Below are 18919 nucleotides of genomic sequence, written 5' to 3'. Positions count from 1 at the left end.
CACACGTTATTTGTTACAAAAGTTAAATAAGTAAATTGCTAAAAATGGCATTCATTACACAATCTAAAGGGTATAATTATTCAAATAATTATATTTGATAGAATGCTAAATTGTTTAATTTTGTTAATACGCTTATGCATATGGTTGTGCAAAAAGTTGTTAACATTAGTTTTCCGCAAAAATTCGCTGACAACAAGTAGACGACTCGATTAACGTTGGAAGGTTAACTTTTTAAAAGAAACATGCTCATGGTTCATTACAATTTATGATAATAAAACATTTTGATATTTCAATTGTAAAAAATATATTCACACACAATCTATTCTAATTTGTAAGAGTCTTTCTTATGTAATTGCACACCTTTGTTTCAACATAAACACAGTGAAACTTCCGTTCAAAGAGCAGGAAAAATACAGCGCGAGACAAGGCACATATATGGCATAACGTAATTAAAGCGCTGAAGGCACTGTATGAGTTCGCTGTTGTAAAATGTCGTTCTTGATTAGCCCCGTTTTCCCTGAAAGCAGCCAATATGTACAGATTTCAATGATAAACACTAGACTATCTCGTCTTACAAGCTGTTCAACACTTAGTAATATAAACCCTCTGCAGTGTGCCAGTGGTGAAGTATTTACAGGCAAATGTGTTGGTTATCTTTCCTAGCAGACGCTCTATATAGCATTTGTCGTCTGCTGCAACCGGCAGTGGTTGTCTTTCCATACCGTACCTAAGGCTTCTAAGCACATACTGATTTGCAAAATATGGTCTGTAACATTAGTGTGAGCTAACGCTCACACTAAAAATGACGTTGCAGTGATTTAAAGCGGACATAACACGAACTTCAATAAAATGTACCATGCTTGAATTTAACCTCGATCAGCATTAAGATTGACAGATAGATGTCGCACAAAATATCAGGATGCAGGAGTACGTGTCTTTGTGTGAATCGGTAAGTGGTGCTTTTCTCGAATTACTTTTAAAAACAATTTTTCTCAGGAATTTTAAGTGCATAAAAACAGATTTTTATGCTGCTTATGGTAATGTGAACTACATAAGAATTACTTTATTTAATAAGCATGTTTTCTTGTTAAAAAATTATATACTGCATTTATACGGTTATGCTTCAAGCAACGTGAAATTTAGTCACCGATTTCAGTCGTATTCAAGGATTTACTCTTATACATTAAGTCAGATATCGGCACAATCTGCAAGAAAAACTTGTATGCCCTTTTTGCAAATGGATTTAAATAACTTGAGATATTTTCAAAAATAAAGTTCTGTGTGTGTGTTTACATTCTGTCCAGCCCTTGTGTAATCCTGTTGATTCTGCACCCTGATATTCTATATCCTGACAGAGATATAAATTAGTGTTGGTTTGGAAAGGAAACTCTTTGCTGCACTGTTTTACTATTTTGAATGTTTATATTTTGATCCTAAATCTTTACAGCCCAGCACAAACAGTTTTAAGCTGATATGCACAATTTTGATCGTTGTCAAATGCTCCGCGAACAGACCAATCTCTGCGCATGCCTCAGGCAAGCCGTTTCACATGGGTGTACACTTTAATAAAGCCAGAGACGCAGATATATCTACGTCTCTGATAAAGCAAACACAGCTTGTGTAAAATTAATTACAGTTACAAACAGTTTAACAAGTTGTCGACTATAAAACAAAAAGTTCAATTTAATTACCAGGCATAATTTTATCAAATAAAAACTGAAACTTTAAACAAAAATCTACATGGACAAAACATTAGTGACTTAGTTCGAAACTCTTACACACATTTAGGCACATTATTTTAAAATCCATGAGCGCAAGTTGAGAGACATAAATATACCAAAGATTCATTGCATTTTGTTTGACGTTTGACGATGGGCCAAACGTTTGAGCAGACGTTTTTTATTGTTCTATTAAATTGTGTTTTCATTGCGACAATACTGGTATGTGATGTATACAAAAACACAAATTCATGTACGAAAACAATGATGCAATTATTATTTTCAGCAATTAACTATAATTATAATATTAAGTGGTACACCCACTCATATAGACATGATACATGGCCAAATAGTATTCACAAACTCTTGTAAACCATTCATCTTTACCATCTTAGCGTGCATAATACTTTTCAATGGCCATCTATTTTTATCAATATAAGTTTCCTTTCATTAGCTAGGATATAAGTAGGACTTTGGTATGGCCGTTTACGTAGGTGCCGTTATCAACGCGATTATGCGTTTGAAATTTCATATTCCGTTCTTTATGGCGCATTTTTCCCAATAATTTTCAGTCTGCAACATCATCGCAAGATCGCGTTGGTCACAGTATCTACGTCATACACTCGTGCAAGGAATCCCATATTGCTAAAAATAGATAGCAATTGAAAACAATAATATTCGAAAAGATCGCACACTTTTTTCACCACTGACTGTTTAACAAGATTCCGTGAATATTGAAACTGTATGGAATCATATCGTAAAAAGATTGATAAAACTTCATGAATACTGAAACCGTATGGAATCACACCGTACAAAGCAAGATAAAAAGTCGTGATTACTTAAAGGGGCCTTTTCACAGATTTTGGCATTTTTTAACTTATTCATTAAATGCTTTATATCGATAAATGTAAACATTGGATCGTAAAAGCTCCAGTAAAAAATCAAGAATAAAATTTAAAAAAGGAAAAGAATATTGCCCGGACCAGGTTTCGAACCAGTGACCCCTGGAGTCCTGCCAGAGTCCTGAAGTAAAAACGCTTTAGCCTACTGAGCTATTCCGCCGAGTACATATACATGAAGTATTTTATACCTTTTATAAGCAATCTTCGTAGTTTCACAAAATTTAACGACAAAAACAGAACTCTCCAAATTATTCAATCGTTTCGCGTTGCAACGCTTGATAATTTTTAGGTTTTAAAATCGTCAAAAGATGCATATAATGGCTATATTAGACCATGGTAAATGTTCAGTATTACTGTTTCCTCACAAATATCATAACTAAAACGAAAATTTGCGAATCTGAAACAACTTTTTTCAATTTTGTCAATTTACCAAAGCGTGAAAAGATCCCTTTAAACTGTATGAAATCATATCATACAAAGCATGATAAAACGTCGTGAATACTGAAACTGTATACATGTAAATCATATCATACAAAGCATGATAAAACGTCGTGAATACTGAAACTGTTTACATGTAAATCATATCATTCAAAGCAAGACAAAACGTCGTGAATACTGAAACTGTATACATGTAAATCATATCATACAAAGCATGATAAAACGTCGAACACATCTGTATGTAAGATGATTGAAGAAAATATTCGCTGTAAATTTAATTTTCAAACTCATTTATTATTCACACAGTCTATACACAATATATACATACACGGAAGGCCCCTTTAAATGTCATTTTGAGTAATTTAAGGAACATAAGGAGGAAACACGAGGTAACTAGTTATCCAGATTACTTTCCGATGACCACAAAACACGTCGATTTGAATGCCCACAATTCATTGCAATGGTTACACAAAGTGGGTAATGGTTTCTTACAAAAGATTATAAGGAAAAATGACATGATTTCATGTTAACATATTTCCTCATTTGAACATTTATTTCATGTATATATTACGACTTAAAGTAGCAAACAAAAGTCAAAGAAATGTACTTCATGCCAATATATGCTACACAATTAGTTATTTAATAAACAAAATAACCGCAAGTTCAACCTACACTGCAATCCTGTTTAAGCTATGGAACAGCTTATTAATTCTACATCCTTTTAGTCTAAACGCATAGACAGATAGTAAGGGCAGTTTGCTTAAAAAGTGCTCCTCCTTCCGGTGGTGAAAACATGGGCATGAGACCAATCCTTTACAACGTTCTCGAAGAACTTGGAATACAAGTCGAGTATAAGATATGTTTATTAGCTTAAAACGACAGCAATTTAGCTTCTTGCATGCTGATATGTTATTTGGCTAAAACATGATTTAAATATAAACGCACTGGTAATACTGAATCAGGAGAATGGAAAAAATATATTTTATACATTGATTTAAACTGTTAGTGCGTTAAGTCTTACAACCGTGAGAATATTATGGACAGCAGATACATAGACCATATCAGCTGGGTATACCATTACACACACTTTTTCCCTCGGTTTGACACTTATAACCACATTAATATTACTAGGCATAAAAAACGAATGGGTGCCAACTCTCATCTGGGGTATGTCCAGCAAACGTATCTGGGTCGTCGATTCATCAGTCTCATTACGTTTGACTATAATGCTGTGACTAACGCGATCCGGCGATAATTTATCGAGCCTGAACGTTATTTGGGAAAATACGGCATACAGACCCGGATGTGAAATTTCAACGCAAGAGTCATTTTCACTGGGGGTTATCGATTTAGAATCCTCGGTCCTTATCCACCGGACAAATCCCAAATCTGAAATGACAAAATGTTAACTTTAGTAAAATGAAGTGTCAATGCAAATGGTGTGGTTTATTCCAATAAAATATGATGCTTAATTTTAAATATATTTCTATTTCACAATATTGAATAAAAAAAGATTTCAGCAATTTGAATTATCTTTTTATGAAAGCAATTATAGAGCGTTTAGAACGTTATATTATACCAATGATATATTTGCGGATTTTAGTCATACAACATGATTTGTGTCAAGCAAATGGTTTGGTTTATTCTTGTAAAAGATGATACTCAATTTGTATTATTTTTATATTTCAAACTATTTAATAATAAGGTTTTAAGCAATTTGAATTATCTTTTCATGAAAACAATTATAGGGTGTTCAGAACGTTTCATTTATTAACAGCATACACATGATATATTCGCGGATTTCGGTCACACAAACAAACCGTGATTTTGTCTTTAAAGGGGCCTTTTCACAGATTTTGGCATATTTTGAAGTTTGTCATTAAATGCTTTATATTGATAAATGTAAACATTGGATCTTAAGGACTCCAGTAAAAAAATCAAGAATAAAATTAAAAAAGGAAATAAATGTAGCCGGTACCAGGGCTCGAACCAGTGACCCCCGGAGTCCTGGACTTAGGCTGAAGTAAAAACGCATGAGCCCTCTCGGCTATTCCACCAGGTATACACAGTTTATGTATTATATGCCTTAAATAAGCAATCTTCGTAGTTTCCTAAATTTAAACGACAACAACAGAACTCTCCAAATTATTCAATCGTTTCGCGTTGCAACGCTTTATAATTGTTAGGTTTTCAAATCGTCAAAAGATACATATAATGGCTATATTGGACTATGGTAAATGTTCAGTAATACTGTTTCCTCACAAATATCATAACTAAAACGAAAATTTGCGAATCTGAAACAACTTTTTTCAATTTTGTCAATTTACCAAACCGTGAAAAGATCCCTTTAAAGCCGCAAACTAAAGCCTAGCTAATTTGTTAAGTAAATCTATTGTTGTACTTTTGACTAACCAGTTCTTAAAGGGATCTTTTCACGCTTTGGTAAATTGACAAAATTGAAAAAAGTTGTTTCAGATTCGTAAGTTTTCGTTTTAGTTATGATATTTGTGAGGAAACAGTAATACTGAACATTAACCATGCTCTAATATAGCCATTATATGCATCTTTTGACGATTTTAAAACCTAAAAATTATAAAGCGTTGCAACGCGAAACGATTGAATAATTTGGAGAGTTCTGTTTTTGTCGTTAAATTTTGTGAAACTACGAAGATTGCTTATATAAGGTATAAAATACGTCAAGAATGTGTACTCGGCGGAATAGCTCAGTAGGCTAAAGCGTTTTTACTTCAGGACTCTGGCAGGACTCCAGGGGTCACTGGTTCGAAACCTGCTCCGGGCAATGTTCTTTTCCTTTTTTTATTTTTTTTCTTGATTTTTTACTGGAGCTTTTATGATCCAATGTTTACATTTATCAATATAAAGCATTTAATGAATAAGTTAAAAAAATGCCAAAATCTGTGAAAAGGCCCCTTTAACACATATCTAAAAAAATGAAACAGTTAACTTACTCTTCAACTTATTTTGGTCCAACTCAAACACGTCGTGTATATCTTCCTGTTTTGAAGTGGGTAAGGTATCATCTGCGAAGTGTTACAAACATGTGAATACAATACGAAAGATACTGAAACATCCTGGTTATGTGTTCAATTAGCCTGAAGTACTGGTTTTTTATGACATTTCGTAACAGTTTCATAATATGATTTGATATTATGCACCGAATAAACTTTCATAAATGTTATGTTCAACTAAGAATAAATAAATAAACGAACACTATTAAAGTTTATTTATTTAAACTTACTACCGATGATTTACTGTATTTAAAGATAAATGTTTAAACTAGTTGACTTTTCTGACATTAAACGATTAACTTAAATTCTGTTTTGTTTTAAAATATAAGTAAGACTCACTAAATGTGGTGTAAAATATATTGCGTGTCTTGTTCGGACAGGGTTTTTTACACGGGTTATTTTGTAATAATTATTTCAGATTCTTCATTAATTATTATAAGACAGAAAATGTTATTCACTATTTCGTATTTTTAAATATTCATATATTAAACGAAATCTTTATTATATATCATTTATTTTGTCAAAACTTATTTTTGTGTTGCGCTTATCAGTTCCAAACGGAATCGAAGGCTAATAATAATGTATAACCTGTAAGAGCTTGGTGCGAGGCCTGGTGAACAACAGGATCAACCTGTGGAAGAAAAGTAAGGTGTGTTAATTATGTTGTAACAACATTTCGTGTATATTAATTAAATATTTAGAACATTTAAACACATTATAGCAATTATTTTTTATATAAGGCATACACCTTGACAAACAATTGCCACAGCGAAAAACAGTTAAACACCATCCGCTTATATATTTAACTGGTTCCATTATTAAACGAACGACAATTAATGACACCGTGCAAGTCACATTGTGTGAATTGAATTTTAGTCTACAATTACCATGGTTTTGATATTTACCAAAACAAAAACAATTGCGGAAACTAAATAATAATATAAGTGGTGGCAATTGTATCAGAGTCCTATGAAGATATCGGTTGAAGAAAGAAATAACAAATTTAACTCACTTTTACAATGTCTAGCTTTCCATGAACCTCTGCATCAATGCCAACTGCGCCACTGTGATTTAAACGTACGATGACATATATCACCATCGAAGTCAAAATAACAATCAGTGTGGTGTTTACAACCGGTAAGAATGAGCACGTTGGTCCCGGTCTTCTGTCTTTCTTGATCTCAAAGTGCTCTTGATCTACTACCGTATGCTGTCTATTTATATCGACGACAACGCTCTGATAGACATCGCCAATGTTGCCGTCGTTTTGGTTCTGAATTAAAGACTGTGCGTCACTCATGCTGTTCGATCCTTTGGGAATGGTTTTTCAGATTAATAATTTTGTCTCAATAAAATTGTATTTAAATAACGATTCTCGAACTTTTAGCAATCGGTGTACTGACTGATTTTGTTAAATTATGTAAAAAGAGTCAAAGTAATATCAATGTAGAATAAAATATTTGGTTAGTAAGCGCTGTTTACATAGGAAAAGATCGGAATTTCTTATCGAATTTCCAACAAATCAATAAAGAATATATATATGAAAAAACCTAGCTAAATATAGCATAAATCCTTATAGTACAGGAGTGCTGTGGAAAACTACTTTGGATCTATAAATATATTGTCTTACCATACATCCATAAATTATATAACGAAAGTATGATATAATACATATTAAATATGTATTATATCATACTTTCGTTATAGGTATTATATAATATATATATATATATATATATATATATATATATATATATATATATATATATATATATATATATATATATATATATATAATGTGTCATAATGTTAAAGGGGCTTCTTCAATGAAGATATCTATTGTGTGCAGATTGTGTGAATACTAAATCTGGTGTATCGTTTAAGCAGAGAAGGAAGTGAAGGTTTAACTTTTGGTTACTTTGTTAATTAAACAATTCATTGCGTAGAGTACATTGACATGAAATACATTTCTTCGATTGTTGTGTGCTAGTCACGTTTTGTAAACGTTTCAAGAAATCGTGGGCGTTTACATCGACGTGTCTTTTGGTCATCGGAAAGTAATCTGGAAACCCAACGATAACTGATTTACATCTTCTTTCCTCCTTATTTTCCTTAAAATTATCAAAATAACATCTTGTTTGTCCTCATTATCTAGTACATACAGGGGTATCCACAAGATAATGAAAAATGAATTTTAAACGTTATCAGTTTTTTTAACAAAAATATTTATGCCATCAGTTTATCCCATTGATTGGCCATGGCAAACATCTTGAAATATTATTAACGCAAATGCAGACAAAACCAAACACAAACTTAGACTTTTACAAAATTACATCAAATAGCCAAAACGTATTTTTAACATATTATCATAATCAATTTGATAACAATTTTGTATTATATCTGGTATCATCAGCATAAGCATCATTTCCTTGACTGGTCTGTCCGTTTGGGGAAATGAGGGACAACGATACAGAAATCCTCCTCAAGGTAGGTCTGTTGTGAACTGCTGAGAGTAATACATTCATGGGGAGTGTTGTCTATTCTTTCACGTTTACAGCTTTTCTCTAACGGCTTGCATTGGTATATTGAATAACGAATATATTTGGATATGAGGATAGTTAGAAAAAGTCAGTAATTTGTCGTTTTAGACTGTTTAGAAGTTAATGTTAAACCTTAAATATTTTTGGTGATTTTGGAAACGTTACTTTGACTACAGTTCTGTCATCAAACGGTGTCAAAATGGATCTAGCTGTTCATGATGTACACCGGAGGTTTAAACTATGATATATTTCGTAATTGCATGGCATAGATGAATAGATTCGATTTTGGAATTTATGGTGACAAGTAATCCGATTTTGGAATTTATGGTGATAAGTCATCCGATTTTGGAATTAATGGTGATAAAGTCATCCGATTTTGGAATTAATGGTGATAAGTCATCCATATTTGGATAAAGTGAAAACATGCATGCAAAAGACACCTATATGTTTACGTAAAGATATTTAAAAACGGGTAATGAAAACATAAAGGAGATTTTGAATGATTGTATACCTGAAAATGGTAAACGTGTGTACTCTGTGATAAAACGTTCGCGATAATCATTTATATGTAACAGTTGAAGAAAATTTTTATTTTTACTTTTTATATCAATACGTTTAACGTCATTTTACATATATGGTAGGTATGAGCATGGTTGTAGAACAGGCGCATGCGCTATTTGAGTCGCGTTATGGGAAAACTGGACTTAATACATGTGCTTTACGTATCATCCCAGATAAGCATGTACAGTCTTCACAGGCTTGTTAGGGAGATCAATTTCCGCTTTTATGTAATGTCTCGTTTAAAGGAAGTTTCTTCTAACGAAAAAAAGTTAAGGCGGAAAATGTCATCCCTGGTTAACCAGTTAAAATGAAACATTTCAAAATACCATTATTTGTTCTGTATATTATTTATAACTGATTATCGAGGGCGTGTGTTATTAAGGACGGAGACATGAAGATCGATGCTATGGCGGATGTTTTTATTAGTGCGCTGATATGTGTTTTTAAAACGCGAAACGATGGCACGGGAATATGTATCCTATCTGTGAATTAATATTGTGTTTTAATGGATTATTTTAAGTTCAAATACATTTTTAATAAACGTGTATGGCATTCCGTTTCACTTACAAATACATTTACAATAAACGTGTATGGCATTCCGTTTCACTTATAAATAAAAAAAATAGTAATTTAAATATACATATACCAAAACGCACATGACTGTAAATCACTGCGCGCCCATACTTATGCATGCTCTACTCGTTCAAGGGGCTTTTTCACGTTTTGGTTAATTGACAAAATGTGAAAAAAAAAATGTTTCAGATTCGGGCATTTTCGTTTTAGTTCTGATATTTGTGAGGAAATAGTAATACTGAACATTTACTATGCTCTAAAATATCCATTATATGCATCTTTTGACGATTTGAAAACCTGAAAATTATTAAGCGTTGCAACGCGAAACGATTGAATAATTTGGAAAGTTCTGTTGTTGTCGTTATATTTAGGGAAACTACGAGAATTGCTTAAAAGCATGAGCACGGATGGTAGAGTGGTCTGGGCGGGAGACATTTTACTCCAGGACTCCAGGGGTTAGTGGTTCGAGCCCAGTTGCGGGTTACTTTGTTTTTATTTTTTAAATTGTATTCCTGTTTTTTTACTGGATATTTTTTTGTTCAAAGTTTAAATTTATCAATATAAAGCATTTAATGACAAGCTTAAATACTTGCCAAAATCTGTGAAAAGGCTCCTTTAATATAAATTGACTTTTCAAATCATTCTTTCATTTTTTGGGCGATATCGACAGTGCACTTATTATCGACGCCCGTTCGTGCTCTGATCTATATTTAGTATAATCGTATCAACCGATATTGTAACTATTGACTCTTCTATTTTGTCGAAAACAACAACAACAACAGAATAGTCCAATGGACAAAACCAGTAGCACAGCATTATATCGTATCATTGTCAGGGTAAGTTATGTATCACATAGAAAATAACCATAAGAATGGTTGAACAAAATTGTATTTACATCAAACAGTAGAACAAAACTAGGTCATACTTCCAAACATGGATCAAAAAGGTAATATTTATAAATATATTTTTTGTTGAATAAATACACATAAATGCAAACGAACAAACACTAATACACTATTTTACTATAATACATTTTAAGCTAAGTTTCTTGATTCACATTTGAGAAGATAGACATATTAATTTAACAATCAGTTACACAGAATCATTTACCAAAGGGTTGAGACAACCCAAAGCGGAGACATGAAAAGAATTACATGACCTAATGGTACAATCGCTTGTCCGGTACTGTTGAAGTTTCCGCCCAAAGAAGCGCTGTAGCAAACTTTGCCGGAAACAGTCGTGTTTGTCATGCTTTGAAGAATTGAATTATACATCATCATGTCCATTTGTCCATCCATCAGAGGGGCAAGAAGGGTTACATTCCCATCTATTGGCTGACACTGGGGGGACAGGCTTATGCTCATGTTTGCCGAGCATTTGTGTGCGGTATAGCTTATTTTCGTCTCGTGCGTTGCTGCAAAGATTTAATTGCGACAATACATTAGGAAATGCAACTGGTAATATCGACGAGCCTTGATTTGTGAAAAAGAAGCTTAATGTATTTGCATAAAATATCATCCCAAATTTCATTCATTGCACAGGCTTTTCGTGGACGAGTTTGTGGAATTTGTATGTGAAAAGGAAGTCTCTTCTTAGTGAAAATACACTTTAAGAGGAAAGTGTAGTCACACTTTAAGAGGAAAGTGTAGTCACACTTTAAGAGGAAAGTGTAGTCACACTTTAAGAGGAAAGTGTAGTCACACTTTAAGAGGAAAGTGTAGTCACACTTTAAGAGGAAAGTGTAGTTCATGAGCCCGTGATGAATGCACAGGCTAATCTTGGAAGACACGTGACGCATATGTGTTGACGGTGATTACAAAAAACACGGAGCCCAGAGTTTCCAATTGACACCGACCAATATTAACCATAATGGTAATGCAAATATTCGTAGTAAATTAATATGGTTCAGAAAACCTGAAATTCTAAACGTTTTTCATGTCGAACAAATCCCAACGACATAACATTTCTAAGGAAATAGGTCTATTATACAATAGTCGCAAAAAATGTGAAACTGTATTTTCGGATCGGCTCTGTATGGTCGCCATTTATTTCCACTTTGATAGTATACTGGTTATGTTTTACATCTTTCAAGTTTCAATTGAACATCTAAAGAAAGACCATCACTTAATTTGAAAAAAAATCTGAAAAATTGATCCCAATTTAAATAAATTTAAATCCTGATCAAATATTAAATTTTTAGAATATATAATAACTAATTTGCAGTAAAAATTAATATCTCTAGTAGAAATATACGAGTATATTAAATCAAAGGTGTTGAACGCAAACTTATTTCCATAGATTTTGATGTACATAAGAAGCTTGTATTATCACTAATCAGAGTGACTTGACTAATAGTCAATGCAATACAAGTAAATAGTAAAGGCACACATTTATTTTAACATTTTTTTAAGCACGCGGATTTACATTTGTTTGATAATTTAACAGTTTTGTAATTTCCCAAATGGCAGGCCTGGTTATCTTCTTCAGGTATATCTTAGAACCACATGCAACGTGCAGAAAGTTAAAGTTACGATTTTAGTCAAACGTGTAAGAAAACGCGTTTTGACCATATCATGAAAATGTTAATCTTTAAAAACGTGAAACTTAATATATTTTATGATATGATATGTTTGAATTGATGCCTAGTTTACTATGAAACGAAATGTAATTGATAAGCAGGATATGTTTTTTGCATGGATTTATACCATTTATGCCTAGCGTCTAGAAAAAAGGCCTTGGCAAACAGCGTAGACCCAGATGAAACGCCGCATGATGCGGCGTCTCATCAGGGTCTTCGCTGTTTGCTAAAAAGAAATTTCTGTTAGAAATATTCTAAATATAGAAATAAATATACTAGACGTCCCTAATGTTGGAAATAAATTGATCGAATTTAGAAGGATGGGAGAATCCACTACGCATAAATGGGTTAATCCGTTATTGATGTGAATTTATATGTGGACGTCCATCATACATTTTACTCGATAACACAAATCATTATGATACAACAGGTGTATGTTAAAACAAAATAACTTTTTTTCTACAAACAATGGACTTAGATATAAACAAAACTAGTGTTTACTTGGAAGAAAATGTTTCTCATTAACAATATCCGTAAATTAAATACTTTCTGCTCTCATGGTCTAAATGAAGTTTAAAAACGTTTAATAAAAGTTAAGACATTTAAATGCATATTGTTATGTTTTATCCCAACCTTTACAATTTTCAGAGTTCTGCTTTCTTTAACCCATTTATGCCTAGCGTCTAGAAAAAAGGCCTTGGCAAACAGCGTAGACCCAGATGAGACGCCGCATGATGCGGCGTCTCATCAGGGTCTGCGCTGTTTGCTTAAAGGAATTTCTGTAAGAAATATTCAAAATATAGAAATAAATATACTAGACATCCCTAAGTTTGGAAATAAATTGATCCAATTTAGAAGGATGGGAGAGTCCACTAGGCATAAATGGGTTACCTACCAAAGGGTGGACACATAGGATTGGTCCCACTTATTGACCTCATCCGAGACCGTATATTATGATCATTATGATGCATACTCGTGAATTAATATCAGCTTTCGAAAGAAGATACTAAAATAGCTTTAGGTTTAACGGTTTCACGAAATCATACCCAAACCATGCCGGGTCAATAGTATACCTCTAACTAATAGATGACAAAAAATAGATAAGATTGGCATCAACGCTGCAACATTTGTATACATACAAACAAAATAACAACTAAACAAAAATGTGTCTGTACCGTTTGTTGTCCTATTTTTCTCAGACGATGAGACTGTGACCGTTATCCGCTCGCACAACACAACGCCTGGACGGCATGGGGACGCGGGTTGAGTGTTGGCCGCACAGGACGGGTTGGATGGAAGGCTGATATTGTACAGGTTCTTAGTCTGTATCTGACCGTTCAGGAACGTTTGCTGTGTCGCATCGTTACACTGGAGACATGCTGAAACAGACGAAGTTGTTTAATAACAGTATAAACTAGAAATGGCGCGGCAGAGGCCGACGCGTATCCCCACGCCGAATGTTTGACCTAGGTGTGCCCCAGGGTTGGTAATGGGGCCATGCATAGCTGAGATTGACCGTATTGTCATAAGAGAAGTTCATCATCAATTAGAAGTGAATTGGTGTAGAAATGAAGAAGTTATAGTAAAAGGCAATTTTGGGTGGGTGTGACATATGTTGGCAGGGCGCCCCAGGGTTGGTAATTGTGCCATGCATAGTTGAGATTGACCGTATTGTCATAAGAGAAGTTCAGTATCAATTTGAAGTGAATCGGTGTAGAAATGAAGAAATTCTAGTAAAAGGCAATTTTGGGCGGGTGTGGTCTATGTGGGCGGGGCCCCAGGGTTGGTAATGGGGCCATGCATAGTTGAGATTGACCGTATTGTCATAAGAGAGGTTCAGTATCAATTTGAAGTGAATCGGTGTAGAAATGAAGAAATTATAGTAAAAGGCAATTTTGGGTGGGTGTGGTCTATGTGGGCGGGGCGCCCCAGGGTTGGTAATGGGGCCATGCATAGTTGAGATTGACTGTATTGTCATAAGAGAAGTTCAATACCGATTTGAAGTGAATCCGTTTAGAAATGAAAAAATTATAGTAAAAGGAATTTTTTGGTGGGTGTGGCCTATGTGGGCGGGCGCCCCAGGGTTGGGATTGGAACCATGCATAGTTGAGATTGACCCTAATGTCATAACAAAAGTTCAGTATCAATTTGAAGTGAATCCGTGTAGAAATGAAAAAATTATAGTATATGGAAATTTTTGGTGGGTGTGGCCTATGTGGGCGGGGCGCCCCAGGGTTGGGAATGGGGCCATGCATGGTTGAGATTGACCGTATTGTCATAAGAGAGGTCCAGTATCAATTTGAAGTGAATCGGTGTAGAAATAAAGAAGTAAATGTAAAATAACCTAAAAAAATGAGTGATAATTTCTGACGCGGCCCCACCCCAACCGCTATAACTTTTGACCCAGGGGTCAGATCAAAATTCCAAATAGTGCAGGGTCGCACATATGCTCATAGCTACCATGTGTGTAAGTTTCAAGGTTCTAGTGCTTTTAGTGTAGGAGGAGATAGTGGCCAGGACGGACGGACAGACAGACGGACGGACGGCGGAGATAACCACAATATCCCCACCTTTTTTTCAAAAAGCGTGGGGATAATAACACACGTCCGATGGGACAAACATGCATTGTTCGAAATCTAGTGCACGTAGTTATGGGTGTATTTGTAATTCCTTTTAACATCAAATTTTTCAAATTTAGTTTATAACTGTAAATTATAATAGTGTGACTGTTAACATGAGGAATATTTAATTAGATGGAATTAGTTTACTTCAATAAATGTATTTAATCAGTTGGAAGAATCAATAAGTTTACCAAATTACGACTAACGTGGAATCTTAAAAAGTGAGCGAATATTGGGATAGCAGCCCTGAAACATGTTGCAAAGGAAATGTATATGGAGTTAATATAATATTAAAGATGAATTACGATTAACGAAAAAAACAGTTGATCAGTTAAACAAATTGCATATATAATTCAAAGTCGCCTTAACGAAGTGACTAAAATGAATTTATTATGATATAGCATATGTAAAAACGACGTCAGAAAACCTTAAATATTGAAATAGTTCCATCATCTGTATCGTCTAAGGTATTGGTTTGCCAAAAGGTCATTTATCCGTCAATTTAAAAGTAAATAAGAACCAATACATAGATCCGTTTTAGAGTTTGACACATGACGCCTGGTTTATTAAAATTAATGCAAATCACTTCCTGCTTGGGAGTAAATTTACCTCATTGGTGTTTATAAGCTCTGTAAACATTGTGGAACGAAAAATAATAAGATTTTTGCTGGCACAGTTTGCCAGGAATGTTAAAAATGTAATGGGGGTATATGATGTGTCTGGTGATTTTCCAAAATGTTGTATATTTTTTATTAAAATATTACAATGCAGTAAAATGTTCCAACTTTTTAAAATATTTAAATGCTATTTAACCAAGATAAAATAGAATGTTAGTTTGTTTAATAGTTTTTTTTATATAAAATACTATTGTGATAACAAATACACTGTTTTCCTGAAAATTGCGAGGTACATTTTTGAACCTTTCGTTTAGATATAAATGTATATATATATATATTATTATTGTTCGAATACAATTTCACAAACGTGCATTCAATAAAACAATACAATGATTAGATTTCTGGCGTCGTCAAACAACCTTGACCTTGAATACAAATGCGGGAAAAACATATCTAGAGCTCTTTGAGCAAACATAGAATTTTCAAAAACTAGACGCAAAAGTCCCACATAAAATGACCTGTCCAGCTCATGATGATTAAAAAAAGAACTGACTATTCATGAAAAGCATGGAAATTGTGTGACGCATTTATGTAATTCCTAATCATTTAAACACGTTGCCGGATTGTGTCTACCGAATATAATGTGTTTAAATTAATATTCCACAAACAAAACTTCATTATTTTGACAACACGCACAGGCATTTCAAAAGCGAAAGAAAATCCAATTTGTCGAAACACTAAATGTCCAAAAAAAGTTGAAAACTTACATGTATTGCCGTAACTCAAACTGCACTGCAACAACACCATGATCGTGCAGGCAAAACCAGTGAATCGGGATCTCGTATCCATTTCAAACGTCATCACACTGTTCATACTCCTCAAATTTGTAACGACTGACAACTGAATGATTTTTAGTACATACTCTCTCCCTTTTATAGGTCGGCCTAGATCTCTTGAGTAATGTTTACTGTAATTGTATTCTTAGAAGTACTCGGATGAGTGGACAATTAAGTATGATTATAATTCACGATTGTGATCCATTTATTTCTCGCATGTGTGCGAGTACAGGGTGCAAGATCACGTGACTTTGCGGGGATGCCTATTACACGTTACGGTATGTGGTGCTTTTTTTCAAATAATTTATAAAACAAATTTTCTTAAAAATTTCAACAAGTACGTATAAAACAGATTTATATGCTGCTAATGGCAATGTGAAATATATCGGACTTACTTTATTTAATAAGCCTGTGTTCTTGGTAAAATAAATCGATAAATACTACACGGTTATTCATCACGCAACGTGAAATTTTGTCACCGATTTCAGACTTCAAGGATGTATTTGTTTACCTTAAGATATCGGCACAAACTGCAAAGAAAACCCGTCTTTTATGCACTTAAGATGTATGCAAATGTATTTCAATAACTTGAGATAATTGTAAAAAAATAACGTGCTTAACGTTGTGTTAACATTCTGTCCAGCCCATGTGTAAACCCTGAAAACTTCGTTGCACCCTGGATTAGACACATAAGATATTCTCGTCGTGGCAATGGTGCGTGCTCACGATTACAGCTCGATTTTCTATTAAACACATCTCAACAATTATCTAGATCTTGATTATGTAAAGCAACAAGCATTCGAATTCGTCATACTGGTCTTTTATATGACTTGGTATCATATCATTGAATCTAATCCCCTCTTTAATGGTTAACCAAGTAATAAAAATACTTGTTACCGGAAAAATATATTGATTTAAATGTGAAGAATTTACATCTTTTGAACGCTGTGTTTTAATATGTGTGCGTATCCATATGGTAATTGGGATATTGTGAAACATTAATAAATAATGTTTCTAAACGACTAGATTCAGAATAGATGCAATAACAATGAAATAATACATATATATTTATATATTTGAGAAATTAATTGATAAAAAAGGATACACATGTAAAAATATATGTCCTAGCGCTTTCCGCGATACGCCCTCTTTTGTGGCTTGCGCAGAAATATGTTCACGATTTTTCGGTGCGCATGCATTAGTTTTGCCTGTGCAACAGCTCTCCGTTGATTAATAAGAACAGAACAGAACAAAACAGAACAAGACTGTGTGCTATGGACTATAACCGGTTATATATTTTATCAATGAATGATTACAACGTCAAAAAAAAATTATTCTCGGTTTGATAAATATGGTTTTGTATTGGTTGCATTCATATGATTTAGAAGAGAGATTATGGTGAAGGTTTAGCGCGAAAAAATGCACGTTTTTGTGTGTGTGGGGATTTAGCGCGAAAACGCACGGGTTTCTCGTTTTGGGGTCTATGATTTGCAAATCTTTTGAGTCGCCATTCGAGGTGTGTATTTGACAGGCACAGGGTATGGACAAGGAGAACAAATGGGTGATAAACCCGCTCGTCCGCCCTTAATGAACATGTGTTTGTTTAAATAATCGGTTACATTGCTTTTGCGTTCGTAATGTTGCAATGAATAAGTCGATATTAAATTTATTTTCAGATCGGGTTTTGAGTTGTTCGCGTTAGCGGACAACTAATGTAGAGGGAATTTTGCAAGTCAGTCTGCTCTTAACTACGCTGGGAACAATAACCACCGCATCTGCCTGTTTATACTCAATCACTGGTACACTGCCGACAGCCAGTGTGTGTATGTAATCAATAGTGTTTAACAGCTTGTGCGACGACATTGGCCAGTCTAGTGTTTAACAGCATATGCGATGACATTGGCCAGTTTATCATTGAAATCTGTACATATTGGCTGCTTTCAGGGAAAACGGGGCTTAATGCATGTCAAAAAAGATTAGCCTGTGCACACTGATTAGCCTGTGCAATGCGCACAAACTAATCAAGGACGACACTTTCTGATTTTATGGTGTTTTTCGTTTAAAGAGAGTCTCTGGTACTGGGATGACAATTAATGCACATGCATTAAGCCATGTTTTCCTAAAATGATGCTTAAATTATCTTTTTTATTTATGATTTGAAAAAAAAGATAAACGTGATAATAATTTAAAAGTACCCTCGCTGACAAGGCAAATAAACAAAATCACTTTTAAATCAAATAAACAACCAATTAGTTATAAATTTTTACCTTGTGGAATTTTTTAGTAAACATCTAAAAGGGACCTTTTCACAATTAGTCATTAAATGCTTAATATTGATAAATGTAAACATTGGATCTTAAAAGCTCAATTAAAAACAAGAATAAAATTAAAGAAACAAAAAAAATGTTACCCTCAACTGGGCTCGAACCACTGACCCCCGAAATAAAAGTCTATCGTTAAGACCACTCGGCCATCCTTGTTCATACAATGAGAGATGTATTTTATA

At 33.9% G+C, this 18919-nt stretch overlaps 2 protein-coding genes and 1 long non-coding RNA gene across 4 annotated transcripts in view; 1 reads left to right on the top strand and 2 right to left on the bottom strand.

Moving 5' to 3' along the window:
* Nucleotides 1–1704: 1704 nt before the first annotated feature.
* LOC127844811 (uncharacterized) lies at nucleotides 1705–7591 on the bottom strand. Its single transcript, XM_052375322.1, has 4 exons — nucleotides 7100–7591; nucleotides 6676–6718; nucleotides 6028–6099; nucleotides 1705–4447 (listed from the first exon to the last, which is right to left on the bottom strand). Exons 1-4 carry the CDS (start codon nucleotides 7385–7387, stop codon nucleotides 4053–4055), a joined length of 798 nt encoding a protein of 265 aa, XP_052231282.1. The 5' UTR covers nucleotides 7388–7591; the 3' UTR covers nucleotides 1705–4052.
* Nucleotides 7592–10633: 3042 nt separating this feature from the next.
* Nucleotides 10634–16600, bottom strand: LOC127844812 (uncharacterized). The gene is made up of 3 exons (XM_052375323.1): nucleotides 16345–16600; nucleotides 13515–13718; nucleotides 10634–11175 (listed from the first exon to the last, which is right to left on the bottom strand). Exons 1-3 carry the CDS (start codon nucleotides 16448–16450, stop codon nucleotides 10868–10870), a joined length of 618 nt encoding a protein of 205 aa, XP_052231283.1. The 5' UTR covers nucleotides 16451–16600; the 3' UTR covers nucleotides 10634–10867.
* LOC127844814 (uncharacterized) overlaps nucleotides 16497–18919 on the top strand; it is a 22908-nt gene continuing 20485 nt past the window's right edge. Inside the window, exons 1-2 of one of the 2 annotated variants that reach the window (XR_008032898.1) lie at nucleotides 16497–16691; nucleotides 18090–18236. This is a non-coding gene — a long non-coding RNA (uncharacterized LOC127844814). The remainder of the gene's footprint in view (nucleotides 16692–18089; nucleotides 18237–18919) is intronic. The other variant, XR_008032899.1, reaches the window with a different exon arrangement.

The sequence above is a fragment of the Dreissena polymorpha genome, chromosome 9, assembly GCF_020536995.1.
Source record: "Dreissena polymorpha isolate Duluth1 chromosome 9, UMN_Dpol_1.0, whole genome shotgun sequence".
Classification (NCBI taxonomy): domain Eukaryota; kingdom Metazoa; phylum Mollusca; class Bivalvia; order Myida; family Dreissenidae; genus Dreissena; species Dreissena polymorpha.
This window is presented reverse-complemented; position numbering and strand designations above follow the sequence as displayed.